General features: G+C 43.5%; 1 protein-coding gene across 1 annotated transcript; it reads left to right on the top strand.

Moving 5' to 3' along the window:
- The first annotated feature begins 780 nt into the window (after window positions 1-780).
- LSM6 (LSM6 homolog, U6 small nuclear RNA and mRNA degradation associated) lies at window positions 781-15112 on the top strand. The gene is made up of 4 exons (XM_002916237.4): window positions 781-933; window positions 8955-9070; window positions 12611-12724; window positions 14827-15112. Exons 2-4 carry the CDS (start codon window positions 8977-8979, stop codon window positions 14859-14861), a joined length of 243 nt encoding a protein of 80 aa, XP_002916283.1. The 5' UTR covers window positions 781-933; window positions 8955-8976; the 3' UTR covers window positions 14862-15112.
- Window positions 15113-23744: the final 8632 nt, after the last annotated feature.

The following is a 23744-nucleotide window of genomic DNA, read 5'->3' as shown; positions in this document are numbered from 1 at the left end:
AACTCATCTTTATTGTAGGAAAAAATTCTGCATCTTAGATCTATAACACTTAATAGAGTTAATCTATTTAAAGATATTATTTCTTTGTTTATAGCACTACAAATCACAAATAGAATTAAAGTATAAGTTGTAAGTTGAGGGTATGTGTGTGAAGAAAAAAAGGAGTCAAGGATTGGCGTAACAGTTTTCTTTTTCTTCGCCCTTTCCATTAATAGCAAGAATATTGAGAATTCATGCAAAATTCCAAACCAAGTTCCCATAGCAGCACTTAAATAATGTCTGCACTACCATTTCCAATTAGAATTAGATTGTAATGTAACGCAATTTATGCCATTATAATACGGAGTTACTTTAGTGATTTTAATTCTTTTTGTGGCAATTAATGTTGCCATGGAAACAATCTCTTGCTAATAATGACTTCATCTTCACGCACTTAATCAAAATCCAAAGGTGGATTTGAAGATTTGAAGCTGCCTGTTTTATTTATTTATTTATTTGCATTAACGGATTCAGGGATCTTTCTGAGTGTAGTCATTACGTTAGCAGTAAATTCCAGTTTAGTATGACTTCAAGCTATTTCTTGCATTTCTGCCTAAAGGAAATCCCGGCTAAAAGATCACTTCCAGTTTTTTTTTTATTTTTTATTTTAGGGGTGTTTGTTTTCTGTTAAAAGAGGAAGCATCAGTGCTTTCTCCTTTGACCTCCAAAGGAACAACTTTGCCTTTCGGCAAAACGAGATTCTTGGCTTTGCGCGCGCCGCCGAAGTCGGGCCTTTTCGGCCCCCGCAGGCTGCCGTAGCCAGGAAAGGCAATCCAGGGTTGCTGCAGAAAAGTGCCACCAGCGTCGGCGGTTTCACTTTCGATTTCATCCGATCTTCGGCGGAGGCCGGGCTTGTGGGGCACTTGGAGCGGGGGTTTGGATCCCGGCCACCAGGTGAGCCGGGCAGCCGCGCGGGCGGTTGGAGGCCGCAGTGTTCGGTCGTTCGGGGCGGGTTTGGGGAGCAGCAGCCGGGATCTGGGCCAGGCAGCCCCTGCAAGGCGCAGGGAGGGAGCGCGGACCCCGGGAGCCCGCAGGGGGCGGGCGCCAGCAAAATGCGCTCAGCTTCTCCTGGACCCCTGGGAAGGCCGGGAGATCTGTAGTCCCCGGCTATGAGAGCCCCTCCGGAGGGGCGTCTAGACCGCGCGGGGACGAAGGGCAGCGACCTGGCCCCGCCGAGTTGCCTTCCGATTTGGTTGTCTAGGTTCCGCGGGAACCCAGACCGGACCTGCGGGCTGGGCGGGAAAGCGGGCCCCAAAGGCACCGGCCGGCCTCGCCGGGTTCCTAGAACTCCAGGGCCGCACTGACTACAGCGGGGTGCGTCAGAGCTGGACTCTCCCACCTTCCTGAGTTCTCTGGTTGCCGACGCCCACAGTTGTATGGTGTCGGGACCGATCACCAGAGCTTTTGTTGTGTAGGTGTGTGCGCGCTCGCACCTTGTGCGTACTTTGGTTTAGGGTGTTTAGCGTGTTTAGCGTTAGGATGATGGGAGATAAGCTTGGTAGTGGCTTAGTGTGCTCCCCGCCCCCACGCCTTAGTAACACAGGGCTGTTGAAAAATTGAGAACGCGGGAGTTTAGTGAAGAAAGTAATATTCACTGAAACCCATCGATGATTTCTTTCTGTATTCTCGTATGTGCTATTTTCTATTCGAGCGAAGACCATCTGTTTTATCAGTTAGCAGTCTAAGTAGTCCATTTTCTTTTAAAATTCTTACTAAATATTATTTCTAATTTTGCATCTTTTGATTGGCTACCCAGTCTATCATTGTGTAGGTGCCATGAATTATTCATTCCCCCCCCCCCGACTGTGAGGCATGTAGGGTGTTTGTGAATTTTTGTTTCATTTTAGCATCCCAAAGTAATACTTTGATGAACTTTATTTTTAAAACTGTATTTCAGATGATTTACTTGGACTAGATTCTGAGCAAGGAAGTTACTACAATAGATGCTATATTCTAGTAAGGTCTTTTTCGGTCTTCATACACATTGCCAAATTGTTTTCCAGGAAACTTTTAGCAGTTTACATCATTCATGTAAAGTTGTGCCTGTTTTCACCAAAAGTGTGATAGCTCATAATATATTTCTAATACATCAACCTCTCTTTGGAATTTTTTTTTTTTATGGTGGTGTTTCACATTTCCAGTTGCTTGAATTTTGTGCAGGCGTCTAGAGGATTAGACGTGTGTGTACGTGTACATGTATGACAGAGTTGCTGCGTAGGCTGACTGAGTGTTAGAGCAGGATGATCTTGTAAGTGATCACTCAGCATGACTCCCGTATTTTGCAGACGAGGAACCTGGCCAGGGCCTTGAGAGGTGAAATGATGAGTTCTCCAAGGCATACAGCTAAATTAAGTAGCAGAGCTGGGATTAGAGTTCAGGTTTCCCGTCTCCCAAGTGAGTACTCCTTATGCTGCGTTGGGTGGTCTCGCAGCTAAACTGTGGCATACTTGTGTGAGAATCTCAAAAAATGTTGACATCGCTTGGATTATTCTGTCCTGTTAGAGTTGTACCAAATAACAGAGATTTTAATCATCCGAGGGAAGTGTAACACTGAAAAATGGGAAATTGACCATTTTCGCGACTGGGACTAGAAATCCATTACTTCGAATGGCAACCCCTTCAAGATTTTTTGATAGTTGTTTTCAGATTCCCTTTCTGTCAGAGTAAAATATCTACTAAGTTGTAATTTGTACTCTATCATCTGATTAGAATTGAGCTGTTCATTTTCATTTGTTATACATTGAACTCCTTGTCGATTTAAGACTAGGGAAAATAGTGTTCTTGATTTAGGGTTTATCACAGAGTTTTTCAGCCTCAGTTGACATTTTGGGCCGGATAATCCTTTGTTGTGGAGGGCTGTCCTGTGCTTTGTAGAATGTTAAGCAACACCCCTGGCCTCTATGTACTAGCACCACTCTCTTCATTCAGGACAATCCAGAATGTCTCCAGACGTTTCCCAATGTCCACATTTGCTTACAGGAATCATTTGGGAAACTATAAAATGTGAGTTGCAGTGCCCCTTGCCCAGGGAGTCTGACTAGGAGTAGGCTTCGGGAATCTGCATTTTAACAAGCATCTCCGCCGACTCAGATGCCCCTGATTCGTGTACAACACAGAAGCATTTCTGTTTTCTTCATCTTTCTTTTATTTGCCGGTCAATAACAGAGATATTACTATGCTATAGCCGCTTAAGTGCACAGATGATACCGTACCAGTTCCTGGTTGGGAGAGAAAGGGACAGGGATTTTCCTTGACACTGACCTTAGATGCTTTCCACCAGGTTGGTCAGTGAGCTTAGGTACCAGGGATACCATTTCCCCTGACTCTGAGAAGCTTAGAACTTACCGTGAGAGACCGGTGAGCGGGAGAACTACGAACAGCCGGATAAGTGGAAAGGGGTGCTGTGAGTGCTAGATTCTGGGCTGGAGTGAGAGAGGGGAGGAAGGTAGCCTCCTAGTATGTGGGGAAGAGGGATTGGTATGAAGCCTTCAGAACAGGGCTAGGTACCCCGAGTGTCTGAGAAGGGAGATATTTAGAGAGCTGTTCTCCGTGTCTGATGCCCTCTCGGACGCTGAGGTATTAGTCTCAAGCTGCATTTACGTGGGTTGTAATGTTATGCTTCATTGTAATTATTTACTTTTCACATTTTTGCACCCTAAACTCTAGATACTCTACAAGGAGGTAAAAGTTTATAGGTAAACACTGACAAGAAGCAAGGATTTGCGTGTCTTCTGCTCAGTGACATAACTCAAAATCGTGTTAGATAGATTTCTTAACCTTTGACCATGGTGTTTCTTCCCAGGCTAATTGGCAGCACTTTGTCCCTTTAGGCATTTTTCCTCCTGTGCTTTTGCTCTCCAGCTGGATCTCCCCTACATCTCCATAGAAGTCTGCGGCCGTTCCCCACCTGTCACAGGAGGATCTAGACATATTCCAAAGGGCAGCTTTGAAAGGGCTTAGGCTTTGGGACCAAGCCTTAGTTGTGCTTGTCACCTCACAGGGTTACCGTGTGAATTGCTCGGGAATCTAACGCAGCCTGGCTTATCGTTGGATGAATAAAATTTGGTTCTTTCTCCCCCATTCTTTTACTAAAAAAAAATCTCTGCAGGGCAGTTTGCAGATGTTCTTATACTAGACCTCTCAGTAGCTTCTGGCAGAAAATATACTGCCTTTGACTTAATAGCCATTTCTGAAAATAGGTCATTTAAAACAAGCCTGAGTAGGAGTCAGGGGAGGGAGAGAAGCATAGAGGTGATTATGGCTTTAATTTTGAAGGGAGAAGTTTTATCAAGGTGACCCCGCAGAAAGGAGGCCTTTTTCCTCTTATGTGTTTATGGTTCAAGAGGCTTTTCTCTCGCTTCAGAAATGGTCAGAACTGTGCCTTCTGCCTTAACCAATTTAAAAGATGAACACTTAAAATTACGTGAGCCAAGTGGTGGGGGAAATTGTGATGTTGAGACCAATTTACTCATACAAAATGGATTTATGGGCAAGTCATTAAGTAATGGGGAGTACCAAGGAAGCCTAATGAAGATGAATGTGGAAGATGTGGTTCCTAGTGTGATGGATAAAACGCGTTTGCAGCAACCACTCCCTTTTCAAATAACTTCTGAAAAAAAAAAATTTTTTTTCCCCCAAGAGACTTAGCAGAATGCAGATGCTCTGGAGAAAAAATGAAAAGCTTGGTAGCAGTCTTTCCTAGCAGTCTTTCCTTTCACATGGCTTCCTGTCTTTTGAGGGTGAAAAGACTAGCACAAAAAAAGTAGAGAATGTGATAGAGGGTAGTGACAGACTGCAGCCAGTACCACCGGATGGGGACGCCACCATTTGAGCACTAGGTGATGTGGCCCACCTGCCTGCCCCCGCGGAGAGCGGAGCCCAGGCAGCTCTCTGCTCATGACCCTGTCGTGTTCCCTGTGGCTGACACAGTGTTCCCCAGACTTGCCAGGTCAGAGGAATCTGCCGGGCGTGTGCGAACCGGCTCCCGAGTCCTGCCCCAGCGCTCCAGAATCAGTCTCCAAGTGAGCCAGTTGATTTCGTGTTTGGGAAACTGAGCTGGCGGCTCAAGTCCAAGGTCTCTGAGCCCGACTTGCCGCCTTGCGGTACTTGCCAGGAATGTGGCCCTGCTCCCGCCTGCGGCTGCATTTTGTCCTCCTGGCCTGTGTAGCGTTTTCTCCTCAAACCCAAGCGTGCCATCCAGTGCCTTTGCTCAGATTTCTCTCCTTTCGGCCACCGGGCTCCTTTGGCGTCCCACTCGGTGCCAGTGTCACCCCCAGAATGCCTCTGCTCTGCCATGCCTGTGCCAAGTGAGCTGCTTTCGCCACGTGCTGTTCTCTGCCTAATTCTATCCACACACATGCAACTTCTACAAAGTTCTCCATTGACATGTTTTTGGGCCAGCTTTGGAGTGTAAGCTCTGAGGGCCCGAGGCTACCTGTGTCTTACTAGTGTTGCCCCCCTGCCCCCCGCCTGTGCACCCGACACTCAGGCGCTAAGTTTGAAGTGTTGAACACCTTCAGGAAGAGACTGATGCTAATTGGCGCAAAGATACGGCTTTAATGGCAGAGGTGTGATCTCTGATGAGCTTAGAAGAGTCTGATCTGTGCTTTTTAAAAAGGTGAAGAAAGAAGACAAATAACATTAAAAAAAATAGCTAATACCAGCAGTTTGCCTACGCTTGGGGTCTTTTTGCTGTCATTAACTTTTAACTTTGGACAAAGTAGTTAGTAATATTCCTGTCAACTAGATTTTCACTTGACCATGCATCTTAGTGGGGTTTTGTTTTGTTTTTTTAAACACAAAACCGCTAGTTTTGTCTCAGTCTTGTAGCTAGAAAGCACCATCGTGGGATTTCGCATCTGATAGGAAGTGCACCTGACTCATGAGCTGAGTCTCCATCAGGCCTTCAGAGTTAATAGTCTCTCTAGACCCGTTCAACCACAAAACAGCACATGTTCAGGACATAAATAAGGCAGTTTGTAGACGAATGGGAAGATTTGTTTGTTTTTACTAAACTCATCAAGAGTATTGAATCTGTTACAGGATTTACTTTGTAATATTTTTTCTTGTGCTCAAAACAGCATAAATAAAATTGTGTAGTCTGAGTCTCGAATGAGCAGTGGTTGTCCTGAATAGTAGTTGTAACTCCAGTTATCTGCTGAGACTGTAGCTAAAAAAACAAACTGGCAATCCAGTGGGAAAGTTAAATTAAAATTCGCTGAGTAAAATAATTAGCTGATTGCATTTTAAACATCTTTCAAGCCTCAGGGAGATGGAGAGGTGGGGAATGGTCCAAAGAACAGCCCCAAGTTCAAGCGTACTTTGTGAAATTTGCATTTTCTTTTATTGAACTGAGGATGTTGACTTTTTGTGGTTAAAGAAAATTATTTTACTTAAATTATAATCACTTTTGTTTACTCACACCCTTTGAACAAGAGTTTAAATTCTTCTGGATTCTAAGTTCTTTAAGGTCAGAACCTGTGTGAATGCCCTGCTCTTGAATTTCCCTGAAAATATGTGCAGACATACATATATTTGTTCAAGAAACGAAAAGCCAGTAACCAAGCATTCTAGCTTCCCCAGACTGCTTGAGCTGGCACAGATTCACTGTGAGAAGATCTCTAAACGGTATTCCTGAACCTTTGTTCACATCAGAGAGTGGATAGACTTGTAGTGAATAAGCAGCAGCTGTTTATGAAAGAAAGTGTTATAAAAATTCGGATTGAAAACAATTTGAGTTCTTGAGGAGAGTCCTTAAAATATTGTATCCATACGGATTTTTAAGTGTTGGTACTATATGGCTACTAAGGAACAGTGAGCTGAATTTGACTGAAAGAAATATTAACTTCCAAAGTCCTTTGCTCTCAGTTTTTGCTTAAGGAACTACAGTTTTGTTATATTTGTTTATCAAAATATTTGACTCAGATAACTGTTCTACACCGAGATGGATTTTGAAAGGAGTGATTGGCAACTGTGTATGTTTGGTTTGGGTATATACTGCTCTGTCTGTATTTCAGACTCCTATTGTTGACTGTTAAGACTTTTTCTTACTAGAAGGCAACCTGTGAAATGGGGGAAAATACTTGCAAATGACATATCTGATAAAAGGTTAGTATCCAAAGTATATAAAGAACTTAGTAAAACTCAACACCCGAAAGCCAGATAATCCAATTACAAAATGGGCAGAAAACACAAACAGACATTTCTCCAAAGAAGACCTACAGACGGCCAACAGACACATGAAAAGATGCTCAGCATCACTCGGCATCAGGGAAATGCAAAGCAAAACTACAATGAGGTATCTCCTCACACCGGTCAGGACTAAAATCAACAACACAAGAAACAACAGGTGTTGGTGAGGATGTGAAGAAAGGGGAACCCTCCTGCACTGTTGGTGGGAAAGCAAACTGGTGCAGCCACTGTGGAAAACAGTATGGAGGCCCCTCAAAAAGTTAAAAAAAGAGCTACACTGCACTCCAGCAATCAGAGTACTAGGTATTTACCCAAATAATACAAAAATGCTAATTCAAAGGATACATGCACCCGATATTTATAGGGCATTATCTATAACAGCCAAATTGTGGAAGCAGCCCAAGTGTCCATTGACTGATGAATGGATAAAGAAGAGGTGGTGTGTGTGTGTGTGTGTGTGTGTGTGTGTGTGTGTGTGTGTATGTGAAACAGAATATTACTCAGCCATAAAAAAGAATGAAATCTTGCCATTTACACTGACATGGATGGAGGTAGGATATATTATGCTAAGTGAAATAAGCCAGTCAAAGAAAGACAAATACCATATGATTTTACTCATATGTAGAATTTTTAAAAAAGGACAAACAAGCAAAGGGGAAAAAAGAAAGCAGCAAATGGACTCTTAACTACAGAGAACAAACTGACGGTTACCAGAGGGGAGGTGGGGGGGGATGGGTAAGATAAGTGGTGGGGATTAAGGAGGGCACTTGCTGTGATGAGCACTGGGTGATTAAAATAAAAACTTTAAAATAAGACTTTTTCTTAATTATATAGAGTGTATATCTGCTCTAATTGTAATAGAGTAAATAAAAATCTCTGGCTGCATTAGCGACTTTCAGGAGCCTGTCTAAGGTTGTGATTCAGAGCACGGCCCGGTCATCCACTTACTAGCTATGTGACCGGAGCAGGACCTCTGGGTCTCTTTCTTCATCTGTAAAATGAAGATTAAAAGCAGTACCTACCTCATAAGGTAGTGAAGTTTAAATGGATTAATATATAAAAAGTGCTTAGGTAAGTGCTGGCATATAGTACACTCAGATATTAGCTCTCAATTATGGTTGCAGTTATTTTTAGAAACACTATTTTGGCATCAGTTTGTAAGTATGTCTACATTATATAACATAGACTTTAAAATAAGACTGTTTTGAGCTTGAATGTCGGTTCCATCACATTTGGGGGCACATTATTTCAGCGTTTTGTGCTTTTATTTTCATTAGCAAAATGGGGATATTAAGGCTTTCTTCTCAGGGTTCTTACAAAGATTCAATGGGATCATGTTGATCAGGATCTTAGCAGAGTGCTCAGCGTACACTAAGCTTGAGTACGTGAGGGAGGTGGCGGGGGTCGTGGTGGGCATACTGACCGTGTGTGAGACGGTAGTGACATGTGATTGAGAACAGGGGCTCTGTTAACACGGGGAGCCGGGTTGACGCTGTGGCATAGGGTTGCTGTGGGATAACTGAATGAGGTCATGCATTAGCCTAGGATCTGGCTGATAGTAAGTACTGGAACATCCTAGCTGTCGTGTTGTAATAGTAGTGAATAACATTGAGTCTTCAGATGTGGTTCTTTGATTCTCGATTTCCTATAAATATGCTAGAGGCTTCAAGGCTTTTTTTGGTGAATAATTAACTTTTGTCTCTATTTTTATTGCTCCTTTTCAGATTTTTGATCAGGATTGTGAAAATGAGTCTACGGAAGCAAACTCCCAGTGACTTCTTAAAGCAAATCATCGGACGACCAGTTGTGGTAAAATTGAATTCTGGAGTGGATTATCGAGGTAATATTTTCATGCTTTATCCTCACTGGTGCGTCTAAATGAGTAAATATGACTTCACTGGTTTTTATTAAGCTCTTAAACATGCCCAGTAGAACAAAAAAGTATTGGTTACCAGTAGTTTTTATGCCCATTCCTTTTTCTACCTCTGAGATGGTTCCCTTTGGAGATAGGGTGGGTAGCCGAGTGTGTGCTTCTGACTTCCGGTGTGATTTGTGCGCCTGCTGTCTCCTGTCTCCACTTTGTGACTGTTATGTGTATGTCCTCGTAATAGCCAGGATTCTCAGTCACCTCAGGCATGAATAACTGGAAACCAAGGAACATTTGGCACAACAGCATTTGTTTTTGCCGAAGTATTCAAGGTTGACAAGCAGCTATTTAGACGGTATCATTTTACAACATGAACTTCCCCCCCTCTTACGGTGTGCATGTTGTCCAAATACACCTTCCCTTTCTTTTCGAGAAGGCTCTTTTTAAGAGGCTGTGACACTCCTGAAATTAACCTTGTGGGAGGAAAGGTATCAAATCCCATTTTTTAAAGTTACTGAAATCCTAATCTTCCAAAATTCAAATACATGAATTGGAACATTTCACAGGTGCAGGTTACTAATTCATTAGCAGAGTAAAGCCTTTTCTTGGTCTTTTGTCTGAATGAGGACAGTAGTCTTGAGCCTTTTCCTCCTTCCACACATGCAAACTTAAATTTTCCCGAGAATTTACTCTGTGTCCAGTGTGTGCTCATTATTTCAGTTTCCAGTTTATCTTCACATAAATCCTTTGAGATGTCTGTTTTCTCCCCACCTAGTAAGGGAGGAACTAGGACTCCCAACTCAAGCTTGACTAAAAGCCTGGTTAAGAAATCACTCTGCTGTTTATGTATCCGTTAGTTTCTTGACATCAATAACCTATCTCCAGTTTAATTTGATTTTTATAGTGGAACTAATAGATTTATACTGAATACTGAGATATAAAGTCTCTACATTCCACTTCACACCCAAGAACTTTTGATGAGGCCAAAGGAGATAACAGACTTCTGGAGATTTGAGCGTATTCAGCAGTTGGTCAGAGTGGGAACATGTGTTCAGTGTCTTCTCAAAACCCACTTCATTGAAGAGATCAACCAGCCTAGCCTGACTTTTTTTCTCTGTACTTGTTAGAGANACAGCGGAGGAGCCTGACGTGGGGCTCGATCCCATAACGCCGGGATCACGCCCTGAGCCGAAGGCAGACGCTTAACCGCTGTGCCACCCAGGCGCCCCCACACCCATGAACTTTTGATGAGGCCAAAGGAGATAACAGACTTCTAGAGATTTGAGCGTATTCAGCAGTTGGTCAGAGTGGGAACATGTGTTCAGTGTCTTCTCAAAACCCACTTCATTGAAGAGATCAACCAGCCTAGCCTGACTTTTTTTCTCTGTACTTGTTAGAGAAAATTTTTTTATCTCTAAAGGTAGTATATGTAGGGTTTTTTTTTTTCTTTCTTTTCTCCCTCTCTCTTTTTTTTTTAAAAGAATTTCAAAGCAAATAATGGAGAAAAAGTATACAGAAGAAAGCAAAGTCTCCCCAAATTCTTCCATCCAGAGATAATTCAGGCTTACCAGTCTGGACCTGTGTCCCTATAAGCATAATTTTATATCAATGGGATCAGCTGTACATACACCCTGATTTTCTTTTTCTTCTTACATGAAAAGAATGCATTCAGTTGTCTGACAATATAGAGTGTTTCATGCTGCACGGTTTTGTTTTTGTTTTTAAACAGTTTTCCTATTAATGGGCTTGTAGTGTTTGCCGATTTTTTGCTATTTTTAAGTAAACATCTCTGCTCCTTTGACTTGTCCCTCGAGCACTTGTCCTAGTATTTCTTTAGAATAGATTCCCTGGCCTAGGATTTCTGTGTTAATGACCATGCCCAGTGGCCCTCCCCTCCGGGCAGATGGGTAATTCTTCTCTGTGTTCTCACTAACCCTTGTATTAGCCTTGTTTTCTAAGTTTCCATTCTAATTGGCAACAAGTAATAGTTTCATTTTATTTGTTTCTTTGTTTACTAGTGAGGTTGAACAGCCTTTCACGAGGCTAGTAACCGTCATGATTAAATTTAAAAAACCCAGCTTTCTGTAGCAATTTCTCTTACGTTTGAGGAGAACTTTGTTTTTTTCTGTTATTCGTAGTTAGTTTATCCCTTGGAGATGGGAGGGGGTTACAATTAACAACCTCCTGGAATCTTTTTCTTAAAACAACCTTTGCTAGAAGAATAGATATTTTATTATTAGTGAATATTTCATCTTGAAATGCTTTGGGTTAACGTTCAAACAGATTTGCATATCATGTTTCGGAAGTTTCTTGCTCACTTCGGATTGTGGTTTAGATGTAAAATAATACAGTAGGAAATAAACTGGAAAGTTATAGCTTAAGCTTTCTTTTGATGGGAAATAATTGTTAGTAATTGTTCATAATCTCTTCTGATTCTTTGAAAGTGTACAGCTTCTAGCAGAATTCCGTTAGATTAATGTCGTGTGTTCTCATTACACACACAATTTGGAAAAGAAACGTTTTTGTTTAGAGGAAAATGGGGGCAGAGGCAGGGAGCGAGGAGCATATTAACGAAGTGGAGACTAAATGAAGCTATCGACTTGGCTAATTGAATCAAACCTGTAGTACTTGTTTTTACTTGATTCTTTTTTTTTTCCCTAGAAAATACCACGTGATGTTAGAGACTCAGAGGCTTATATGTTTTCATCTTTTGAGAAAAATTATCAGGGCAAGTTTTGCACAATTTATACCATCTTAACACAGTTAAAAAGATTCACTCAAACAGTTCCCTTAAAAGCTCTTTAGAACGTTTTTGGCCATTTTTCTCCATTAGTCTGGATTTGAAACTATTCTAACTGTACCAAACCAGAAAGGGCTGTGTTATGATGCAGTGTGGTGCCCTGCCTTCTCAAGCTGCTCTTCACGAGGAGTCGCAGCTCTCAGATGTTCCTTCGGGAGCACCTGCTGTCTCCTCTCCTATTATTCTAACAGACCGTGGAGACTTCCCCTTAACCCGGGAGCACGTTCATCTGCTGCGGTAGATGTTGCGAGAGAGCGCAGTACATCTACCAGACCCATAGCTCACCGAGTGGCTCAAGTAAGAAATGCCACTGGGAGCGAGGAGTGTCGGCCAGTTGTCATTTGTCCCTGCCCAGTTGCCCACTCCTGATTTTAGCTTTCAAAGAACGGTGTTTTATTTGGAACACGCTCGTTATGTGATTTTTTGTGAGGCTTTAGAACTCGCTGTTGTTACCACACGTCCCACGAAGCCAGTGATAGTTTGATGTTTCCCCCGTGAGCAGTGGGTCCGTGACTGCGTTCACACTGTGTGCTTCCTTGCCGTCGTTCGCGTTGGCGTAGAATGGAACCGTTGAGTTTCACTTACAGCGTGAATTTTTATATTAAGTATGTAAGAGCTAACAGATCGCGAGGTTGTCAGCTCTAAGGTATACCCTGTAATTTTCCGCTCTTATCCGCCTTGTATATCTTCTCTTTGACTAAATCTGCCTCCAGGGGTCCTGGCGTGCCTGGATGGCTACATGAACATAGCCTTGGAGCAGACGGAAGAATATGTAAATGGACAACTGAAGAATAAGTATGGCGATGCATTTATCCGTGGAAACAATGGTAATATTCTCTCGCTGTACAGTCGTGCAACATCTAACGGAGCTTTTTGTTTGTTTATAATCAGGATCCCCAGCAGATTTTCTCCATAATTCAAAAGCTTAGTTTTAGTTTTGCCTTGTTTATTTTTAACGTCTGCAATCTCAGATCTTCATTGTGACCCTTTTTTTTTTTTTTAAGATGCTTCATGGAATTTTGGAATAGACATTCTCACCTTCCCTCGCTTTGCTAATGAGGAACTGAGGGGCATTAGGACACCGACCCAGAGCCCTGAATACAGTTTATTTTACCCCCCAACGCTGCCTCTCACGCTGTGGAAGTAGCCTCTGTTTCCCCCACTGTCTTTGGTTTGCATCATTCAGCAGATAGCTTGTCCTGATTGTCCTTTTTCTCTTAAACGTTCACATGCTTTTTGTGGAGGTTTGCATCCGTTAGTTTGGCAAAAATGACAAAATAGGAAACATTCTAAAGTTACTGCACTTTTTAACAGCTTGTATGTTGCTATGATTATTATGGTTACTCTTAAGTACCTTGTTTAAAAAAATTATCAGTGAAGTCATATTTGAATTTCTCAGGGGGAAGGGAGAAACATCAAAACTGAGGGAATTATCCCTTGGCCCATCCCCCATCCCCACCTTTGGGCCCATCCCCCACATGGAGCTCGAGGGCTCTTCTTCAGTGTGGATTTTTTATTGATGTTCATGCTTTAGTTCTGGGTAATTTCTTCACCCCCCTTCAGCAGTTGGATCTTGGCTCTGAACTAAGCATCCTGACTTTTACTGTAGGTATTCTGTCTCCTGTTCTTACAGTGCCATATTTCTTCACATCCTATCTTTGTGTACATCTTTTGCTGGCTTTTTATTCCTTCCAACACGTAGGAGTTCCTCGATTTTTTTTCTATTATTATTACTTTACTCCCTCCATTTACTAGAAATGTTCTGATTGCTCCCCATCTGCAGACTGCTGAGGGCAGCAGTCACCTGTGCGTGGTGACAGGCCAGATCCTGTCACGTGCACACTACTTCTCGGGCTTGTCCAGTTTCCCAGGAATGTTTCTACTGCCATTCTGATGCTTTCCTTCGTATAACTTTTTCCATGATGTAATCAGTGGTAGTCACCCTTAGACTCCCAAATTCACATCCTTGTCTCTTAAAAAGGATCCTGTTTAATTTGTGCTATGTTCTTTGACCAGGATACCTCTTAACGTTCACTTTGAACAGAACTGTCAGAGTCTGAGGAGGCCTGGGGATGGGAGGGGAGGGACACCTCTGTGAAAGCCTGACCAGCGTCACCTAGTTTCTAAGTTTTGTCTTATTCTGATGTACCACATAACCTAGAGTTCAGTTTGAGTGTCACAAGAGGACCAGCTGAGCAAAACTTTGGATAACACCAAAGGTTGATACTTTAAAGATTTATTTATTTATTTATTAGAGAGAGAGAGAAAGCATGAGAGGGGGGAGGGTCAGAGGGAGAAGCAGACTCCCCACCGAGCAGGGAGCCCGAAGTGGGACTCAATCCTGGGACTCCGGGATCATGACCCAAGCCAAAGGCAGTCGCTTAACCAACTGAGCCACGCAGGCACCCCAAAGGTTGTTACTTTAAAAGGAAACTTAGAATAAAGATTTTAGCATTTAAAAACAACCCAAAACCCCCCCAGAACTCCTCGGCTCTTGTTTATCCTGTTGTAATTAAAATAGTAAGCAGCAAGTTCGGAGTTATATTGGAGAGATGGATGAAAATATGTTTTTTATTGTTAATCTGAAGTTTAGCCTGTGGTAGATTTACTGATTTACTTTACCGTAAGCAGAATTGTTATAATTATAAAACATCCTTAGATTCCAGGGATTTTCACATCCGTTTTATTTTTTCTGCCTGGTCACAGTTTGCAGTCAGATGTGTAGCAAATGCTAGAACACGGTCCCTAAGACGTCAAACCCAGGCCAGGATTCATGAAATCTAGTTTTTCATTAGTCCTAGAATTTATGGTATGGAAATTCCTTTTCAGTTTGCAGAGATGTTAGGCCAAAATCTGTTTGCTTTTAAAACTTGCTGTTATGATACGTAAGCACAGGTGTTTTTCAATGTATTTATTTTTTTCTTTCCAGTATTGTATATAAGTACACAGAAGAGAAGGATGTGAAGACACCAGGAGAGCAGTACTTTTCATACTTGGATATATTTTTCTATGAGATTTTTTTGTTTTGTTTTGTTCTTTTGTAACTTGTCCTGTTTCATAATAGTTGATTTTTCACTGACATGCGAGTGAGAAAAGTGCACAAAATCGTGGACATAGTTGTAAAGAGCTTCCTCCATATTTAAGTTCCAGGCATTTTCTTTTCCTGTCAGTGTGCAGAATGCAAAAGAATAAAAAAAAAAAAGAAAGAAAGAAAATCCATTTCTCTGTATGTGATTTTTACTTAGTCTCAAGCAGTGTCATTTGATTGGATTTGCTTTACTCACTTGTCTGATGACAAGATGCACATGATGACCGTTAAACCATTTTCGAGATGTCCTTTGTTGCATCTTCTTCGGCTTGCCACACGAAATGTTCATGCTCGAGGGAGGCTGTCCTGTAAAGGCATCCGGTTTCAGTCCGAGGCTGAAAAGGGTTTGTGAGGTCAAAAGGTTCAGCCTCCGATGCTGTCACCTGGATAGAAGATAGAGCTGGGGACCTCACGGTGGCACGTCTGCAAAGGGAGTGGGAATGTGCATGGCGTAGGGGGGAGACACTCTGAAGCTTGGCCATATTCTGGTCAGCTGAGAGCAAGGTCAGTCTGCAGCCACCTTGCACTGTGTCCTGGCAGGTAGACTTGTCCGATTTTCTTGCCTTCTCTCAGGAGCCTTGGCATCAGTGTCGTTCTCGAATGTTTATGAAACACAGGAGGGGAGGAGCCAGTCCTGTACGGACATCTGTCTGGCAGCCGTTTAGATTAAAGCAAAGCCTGGACTTTGTAAACTTACTCAGGTTCCAGTTGCTTACCTGTGATTGGCAGAGAATTTCTGCTCACCCCCCCCCCCGCTCAGGGAGGGGCTTTGGGGCAGCCCTTCTCGAATCCGCGCTGTGCTGGAGTGTGATGTTGTCCAGGAGCAGAGCACCGAGCACTCACGTGGCTTGGCACAAGGCAGCCCCTCTGCATTCTGAGACTCCTGCTGAGAGGGTTTTCACAGTTTATTAATGAGATTTCCACAACCCTGCTTTCTTCTCGGAGCAGTTTATGCAGTCTCTAGGAACAACAAATCTATCTGGGCACTGAGGTTGAATGAACACCAGACAATTGTGTGAACATTGTACTGGCCTTCCTCCTCTCTCCCTCCCCAAGCGCAGCAGCATTCCTGTTCCAGGAGCTGGTGGTGTGATTTTCAACAATTGCCTGGTTGAAGGATGTGGGGGCAGGACAGGGAAGGGGGGGAGGTGGCGCTGGTTCTGGAAAAGGATCTGTGGCATTTTGTCTTGTTTTATTTTAAAGATCAGAGTAATTGGAAACAATTATTTTTTAATAACTCAGGAAAGGTGAACAGAAACGTTTCACAGGGTTTTACTATGGGCACACCAAAAAGAAAACAGTTCATGCTACGCTTCAATAGTTTATCACTTCTTGACAGGGGCTTGAAAAGGGTTCAGTCAGTAAGTACAAATCACCAGGACAACTTTTTTCCCCAAGTGGTGTATCAATCATAAACAACCCCCAGATCTCAGTGGTTTGAAACAACAAACGGTTCTCACTCCTGCTCTCCATCTGCAGGGACGCTGCTCCTTGCAGTCACCTGGAGGCTCGGCCTGGGGAGGCAGTGCCTCGTGTTTCAGCCATTTCTGTGACACAAGGCTTGGTGCCGCAGGGGAGGAGCAGAAGCGGGCCTGTCCGGGCTCGTAGAGGCTTTTGCTTGGGGGTGACCAGTCACTTGGCCTCCGTTTTATTAACCAAAGCCAGTTAATGGCCATGGTTTCCTTTAAGTTTCCAGGATCCAGAAGGAGAGAAAACCAGAAATATTGATGAACAATGGCAATATTTACCACAGTATGTGTCTTAGGATTCTCCAGAGAAACAGAACTAATAGCCTGTGTATACATAGAGAGAGATTTATTTAGAGAATTGGCTCACACGATTGTGGAGGCCGGCAAGTCCCAAATTTTCAGGGTTGGCTGGTAGGCTGGAGACCTGGGGAAGAGTTGCAGTTCAAGTCCAGAGGCAGTCTGCTGACAGAATTTCCCCCTCTGGGAAAGTTGGTCTTTCTCTCTTAAGGTCTTTGACCCATTGGATGAGGCCCACTCACATTATGGAAGGTAATCTGCTTTACTCAAAGTCTCTGCTGATTTAAATGTTAATCTCATTTAAAAAAATACCTTCACAGAAACATCTAGAATGTTTGGCCAGATATCTGGGGACCATGGCCTAACCAAGTTGACACATGGAATTAACCATCGCAGTATATTAACCATATCCTTTGCATGATAAATGCCTCTCACAGAAACTAAGAGGTGTACTCAAACCCAAAACTGCAAAGTCTCAGATTTTATTCCCCATGAAAAAAGAGTCCTCTCTCGGCCAAGAGTGGGGTTGAGGAACCTCTTGCTCCTTGTGTTTCAATGACCTCTTCATTTGATTCCAGAGAAAAATCGCGATTGATTCCTTCTCTGGTTTCGGAAGCTGGGTCTGAAAAGATGGCTTTGGTTTGGTTTTGTTGCAGGATAACTCAGAAATTCCCAGTTAATACATTCCTAAATTAAAAAAAAAAAATACCGCCTTTTCATAGAGCCTGTAAGCATGACCTCAGGCCACAGACCGTGTGAGATGGTCGTGAGTCTTCGGTGTGCCGCAGAGCCGTGCTCTGAGGCTCGGGGTCCAGGACCTCTAACGCTGAGCTGTCGCTTCTCACAGTGAGGTTGGCGCGGCCCCTTTACCAGTCCGCGTCTTTCTCCTGACAGAGCGAACGTGCGCCCTCTTGCTCAAAGATGACCTGTGGGTGGGCCCTGATGCTCCGCGCGGCAGGGCTGGCCCACCCTTGTCCGAGGTCCTGTGCGGGGAGCAGACGCGGCTCTGAGCTGGGGGGCAGCGGGTGACCCACGGGGCACCCAAGCTCCGCCTTGATGTCGTGAGCCACCTGAGCTCAGCCTCCCAGCCTCCCTGCCTTCCTTGGCCGTCACGGCACAAGGCCATACCCTTGGCCAGGTGCGGAAACCCGAAGAAGTCAAGTGACTTGCCCCGGGTCACTGGGGGAGTCGCTGCAACCAGGGGAGCAGCTGCCACTGCTGTGGGTCAGGCTCCTAAGGGCCAAACCCCTGCCCGTCGTCAATAAATCCGTCTTGTCTTCAGTGCACCCTCCAGCCGTCTCAATAAGAAGGCCCCAAGGTGTGCAGGTAGACTGCCGTTCTCTACATTCAGAGATGGTGTCGCCCGTGGTGGTTTGCTGTCACTGTGCTCAGGGATGACAGGGAAGACCCGTGGGCAGCCAGCGGCCCTTCACACCTGGGCCCAGGTAAAACCCGGCCCTCGGCTGCTGTCCGCAGGCGTCGTTCTCAGTCTTGCTTTTCTCGCCATGACTGTCTCTTAGAATTTTCTCCCCCCCTCCCCAGAGTGCCCCCACTCCTGAGGACTCCACGACAGGCTATTTGCCAGCAGCCTTCGGCCGTGTCTTGGTGTTAGAAGCAGCGTTGTCAGACACAGTACGTACATAGAGAAATGGAGACAGGATCTCTGAATCTCAGTGGCCTTTACCTCCTGGCCCAGCTCTGAAAGGATCCACTCTGTCCTCCGTCCCAGGCTCATTTGCTCAGAGGTCTCATAAAGGCAAGTAATTTGGTGCTGCGTCCAGAGTGGTGCTTGCCAGGCCCCTCGACCACCCTCGCCTGCACCCCCTCATGCTCTCAAGGGTGCTTCCCGCACACACACCAGCCCCACTCCTGGAAGCATAACCTACACCCCCACTCACTCTGCACCCTAACCCCGAGCACATGTGAGGCTTACTTAGCATCCAACTACACCATGTCGTGTTTCATGTTAAACAGGTTTTTTTATTTTATTTTATTTATTTATTTGAGAGACAGAGTGAGCACAAGCAGAGGGAGCAGCAGGCAGAGGGAGAAGCAGGCCCCCCGCTGAGCAGGGAGCCTGATGCAGGGCTCGATCCCAGGACCCTGAGATCATGACCCGAGCCGAAGGCAGACACTTAACCGACTGAGCCACCCAGGGGCCCCTGTGTTTCATGTTAAATACATTTTGTTTGATGTTTACTTATGACTTCACTTTTGCTGTTTTTATCATTTTTCAGTTTATTATAGAAAATTTTTTAAAATAATTTTTTTATTGAAGCTGATCACTTTGAGAACTGTGAGGACCAAGCCCAGGATGGCAAGAGATAAGGTAGGCTTTGATCAAAATGTATTGTGTTTACATCTCAGAAGAAAAGAGAAATATCCGTTTTAAGAAATATTAAAGTAGAGGTTGAAAGAGAATAGGCACTTTTCCTCCCCGGTTAGAACTGTTTCCCCAGATGAATCTGTTTCTCCTGTTCAGGGAAATGAAAGTAGTGTTTTAACTAAAAGGAAAACCAAGTTGAATAATCAAGCTACCAGACAGACAATTTAAAGACCATTCTTTTTATTAAAAACCGTTGCAGACTTTTAAAATGTTTATTTTCATTATTGTCATTCATATTCCTTTAACGAATGAAACTTACCAAAACCCAACACATTCTCTTCTTCCTCCATCTTTCTTCCTCTCTGTTATATGGGAGAGACTAACTTTAGACTCCAGGGTTCCAGTTCCCGACACCACCCTCCCAAATTGTACAGGCATTATTTCAAAGTTGCCCTTATTCTGAGTTCATGTCAGTTTCTTTTTTATTCTAACAAGCTGATCCTTCCTCAAACCTGTGTGGAGAGGGGAAGGGGATGTGTTCAAGTCCTTGTCGAATTTCATGGAAGCAGGGCTCCTATCAAGACAGTGACTCCTCCGAGGGCCAGTGGATGAATATCCCTGACCTCCGTGATTTGGGAATTTAACAAAACATCAAGCAAGAAGTTCGCATCTGCCTTGTGTCGTGAGACGCAGTACTCCAGTTGAAATTGGAAACAGGAGGACAGGTCAATTGTACAGACATCATGGACTAGACGCTCCCTGAGGGTAGGGCTGTGTTTTGGCTTTTCATCTCCAAAGCCTGAAGTTGTCTGGCATATCGGTGTTCTGCCGTCTTCCTGCCAACAATCAACTCCGTAGAAACACAATCCTGATGCCCTTAAATAATTTACCCCTGTCTTTGGCAAGCGTTTTTGCTTCCAGATGGAAATACCCTCATCCTCCATGTTGGGCCCATTATTACTGCTTGAAAGTTTGAAAACACTGGCAAGGAGGCAAGTTACAGGGCAACAGGGACCTTAATTTTCTAACATCGCCTGGAAGTTCATCCTGCTACTACAAGTAGACCATCTGACACATTTTTGGCTTGCCTGGCTGATGGTTTCATTGCTTAGAAATCAGGAGAAATACCAAGGAGGGCTGGTAATGGACTCGTAAGGAAGAAATGCTCACCAACAGGCAGTGATGAGAAACGGGCAGAAGTGACTTTCTCACCTTGGTATGTGTATGAGGCAATAAAAGAAACATTAAATGCAGTCAGACATATGTCCTGGCCTTTATGAAAGCAGATGACAAGAAGTTCAGAGAAGGGGCACCTGAGTGGATCAGTCAGTTGAACGTTTGCCTTCAGCTCAGGTCATTATCTTGGGGTCCTGGGATCGAGCCCCACATAGGGCTCCTTGCTCAGCTGGGAGTCTGTTTCTCCCTCGCCCTCTGCCCCTCCCCCCTGCTCATTCTCTCTTTCTCAGATAAATAAAATCTTAAAAAAAAAAAGTTCTAAGAAAACATCACCTGTGGGGAGAGACTCCGGAAGTTTAGGAAACTTTTTAGAGCTTCTTCCTGGACACAAACTCCAAAGAGAAAGAATAGGATTGGCCTTCAGAGAGCTCGGTATAAAGATATGGAATAGCTAACAGGTATTCAAGGCTTGCTTTGTGCTGGCCACAGTTCTAAGTTCTTTACAACTCATTTAATTGTCACAACAACCCCATGAGAAAGACCTCATTCCCTCTACACATAAGGAAATGGAAGCACGGAAAGGAACTTGCTCAATATCTCCTGAATAGTAAGTGGCAGGGGTGGGATTTGGGCCCATCGGGCTGGCTCTGGAGACTGTAAACCACCACCTGAATATGTCAGGAAGCCCGATCCCCCAGATGAATGGAGGCTTTTCAGAATAAAGCAAGCAACAAAGGGACGGTCCACTTGCTGATGAGACCGTGGCATTAACAGGTGGCTAGAAGACCAGGTGGCTCTGGTCTTATTTCGTTCCTTTATTCTTCAAAAGCAGTAATCTCCAAACTGAAAACACTTCTGGGAGAGAAACAGAATCCACACAAACACTGAAGACTGTAGCTCCTCTTATGTCAACTCAGGTCTCCAGCGGCAGTGAGCACATGCCACTGCACAAAACAGCTTGGAGCCGGCACAGCGGAAATGCCAGTGAGAGTCGGGAACACGGGAGATGAGCAAGAGCTCTGGTTTCATAAAAAGAAAAAAAGGTTAGGGAAACAATAGAAAATAGAAGATGTTAAAACCTGGAAAAACTCAAAAAAATTTTTTAAAGGTTTAGGAAAAAAGATGATTTTTTTAGAGGGCAGGATGGGTTCCCTTGAACAAGGCATGTCAAGGACCACATAATATTTAATTGGCAGAGTTTCTAAACTACTCAGCTACAGGAATGTAATAGTGACATCATCACGGTCACCACCAATGTCATCCGGGCTAAGGACTACTGAGCACGTGCCAGGCGCGGTCCAAAGCACTCAGCATGTATCATCTCATTGATGCCCAGAAGCCACCACCCCGTGTCCCACTAGTGCCCTCTCTCAATCTTAACACATTGAACAAAACTTCTCAGCCTTGTGGGCAAAAATAGAGTAGTTGTTCATAGGATCGAAGGATGTGTACCTGATTCCTCCAAATGGAAAGGATTTAGATGCACATAAACACAGACGTGTGGAACAACTATACTTAAAATATGGTACAATCTATGCTTGCTTCCATTCAGTTTAATATTTTCATCCATGACTAATGAAAAGGAATAAAAGGTTTTTCAGACGATTTGGTGTAATTAGGGACAGGTAATACTAGAAATAGAATCAAGAGTGAGAAAGTCCGAGAAGCTGGAATAAGAGTCAAAGCAATACACTGGAAACAAAAAGCACTTCAATTTAAGGTTTTGGGTTTTGTTGTTGTTGTTAAGTTTGGGGAGATCCAGAATTACTGAATCTTGTTGTTGGAAGGACTTCTTGGTTTTCTAGCTCGCCTAAGAAGTCCCACTAAATCTCTAGCTCCGTGTTTCTAGTTGCACATGATATGGCGTGGGAGATGAAATCAATTTAGTGGATAAATTTCAGCATTTTAAAAAAGTAAAATAGGAAAAAAGCAAAGTGCACCAGTTATAGTAATTATTAGCATTGTTGAGTTAGCTTTTGTTTTCATTTTATTCTTGGTTGTGTGAGCCCTTGGTAGTGATATAAAATTTTTTTCTACTATAGAGTGTGGTCAAAAATTTGAAAGCCACTGCTATGGCCAATTTTTTTTTTTTAAGGATTTTATTTATTTATTTGACAGAGAGAGAGACAGCCAGCGAGAGAGGGAACACAAGCAGGGGGAGTGGGAGGAAGAAGCAGGCTCCCAGCAGAGAAGCCTGATGTGGGGCTTGATCCCATAACGCCGGGATCACGCCCTGAGCTGAAGGCAGACGCTCAACGACTGTGCCACCCAGGCGCCCCATGCTATGGCCAATTCTTAAATGCCTTTCTCTCATTACCTCATTCATATACACTATCTATGGGAACATATAGAGATTTATATTTTGTACAGCTACGACTCATAGGAAGATTTTTTTTCCGTGTAATACTGAATTTAAGTGTGTCTCGCTGTAGCTTGAGCACATTGGTTGTGTCTCAGCCCTGCCACATACTGGCCACATGATCTTGCTCAAATCATTTAACATTTTTAAAAAATTTTTTATTTATTTATTTGACAGAGATAGAGACAGCCAGCAGGGAACACAAGCAGGGGGAGTGGGAGAGGAAGAAGCAGGCTCATAGCGGAGGAGCCTGACGTGGGGCTCCATCCCATAACGCCGGGATCACGCCCTGAGCCGAAGGCAGACGCTTAATGACTGTGCCACCCAGGTGCCCCCATTTTACATTTTTAATCCCAAATATCCTAATCTATAAAAATGGAAATATTACTAATACCAAAGCAATAATACTTTTCAAACCCAATGTGATGGTGAACTCTTTTTTTTTTTTTTTTTTTTTTTTTTTTTTTTTTTTAGAGAAGGCCCTTTACAAACTCTGAAGATTTTACAATGCTATTCTTCCCTGTAGCCCTTAAATTCACCTTGGATAAGCCTACTCTCTTCTTGCAACCTTTCAGCTGTCTGAAGACAGTTACCAGGAACCTCTGCACTCGAGTCAAAGCTCCCTGTCTGCGGAAGCCACTCTTTGGAAACGCACGGTCCAGAGTCTACAAACCATTCTGGTCACTTGCTTCCAAATGCACTCCAGTTTGTGTATGTTTCTTCTGTTTCATTTCATCTTCTCCTGTACATTCATTTTAAAGTGAGCATACAACATGAAACATGACATGTAAACAATGAATGAGAATAGCTGGGTTGGGGGCAGGAGCTTTTTGAGGACTACTTTGCTGTTTCAAAACTTGTTTTTAATGCTGGTCTAGACTCATCTTCCATAAAAGTAGAACGGGGTGCCCAGAATCTAATGGCAAATGTAAAATAAAAATCTCAGAATATAACGGACCGATTATGTTCCTTGTTCAGGAGACAAAATGGCACTAAAATTGGTGTCATGGTTTTGTATTTTAGTGATGTTTTCCGCTTAAAGCTCTAAAGAGTTTTTGTTTGTTTTAGTTTGGTTTTTAAAGCCTGCTGGTGAGCCATATCTTTTCCATCTTGGGTTTATGCCACTGGTTTT

This window comes from Ailuropoda melanoleuca, chromosome 5 (genome assembly GCF_002007445.2).
Source record: "Ailuropoda melanoleuca isolate Jingjing chromosome 5, ASM200744v2, whole genome shotgun sequence".
Lineage (NCBI taxonomy): Eukaryota > Metazoa > Chordata > Mammalia > Carnivora > Ursidae > Ailuropoda > Ailuropoda melanoleuca.
The sequence above is the reverse complement of the archived record's forward strand: the minus strand, read 5'-3'. Positions and strand labels throughout refer to the sequence as shown.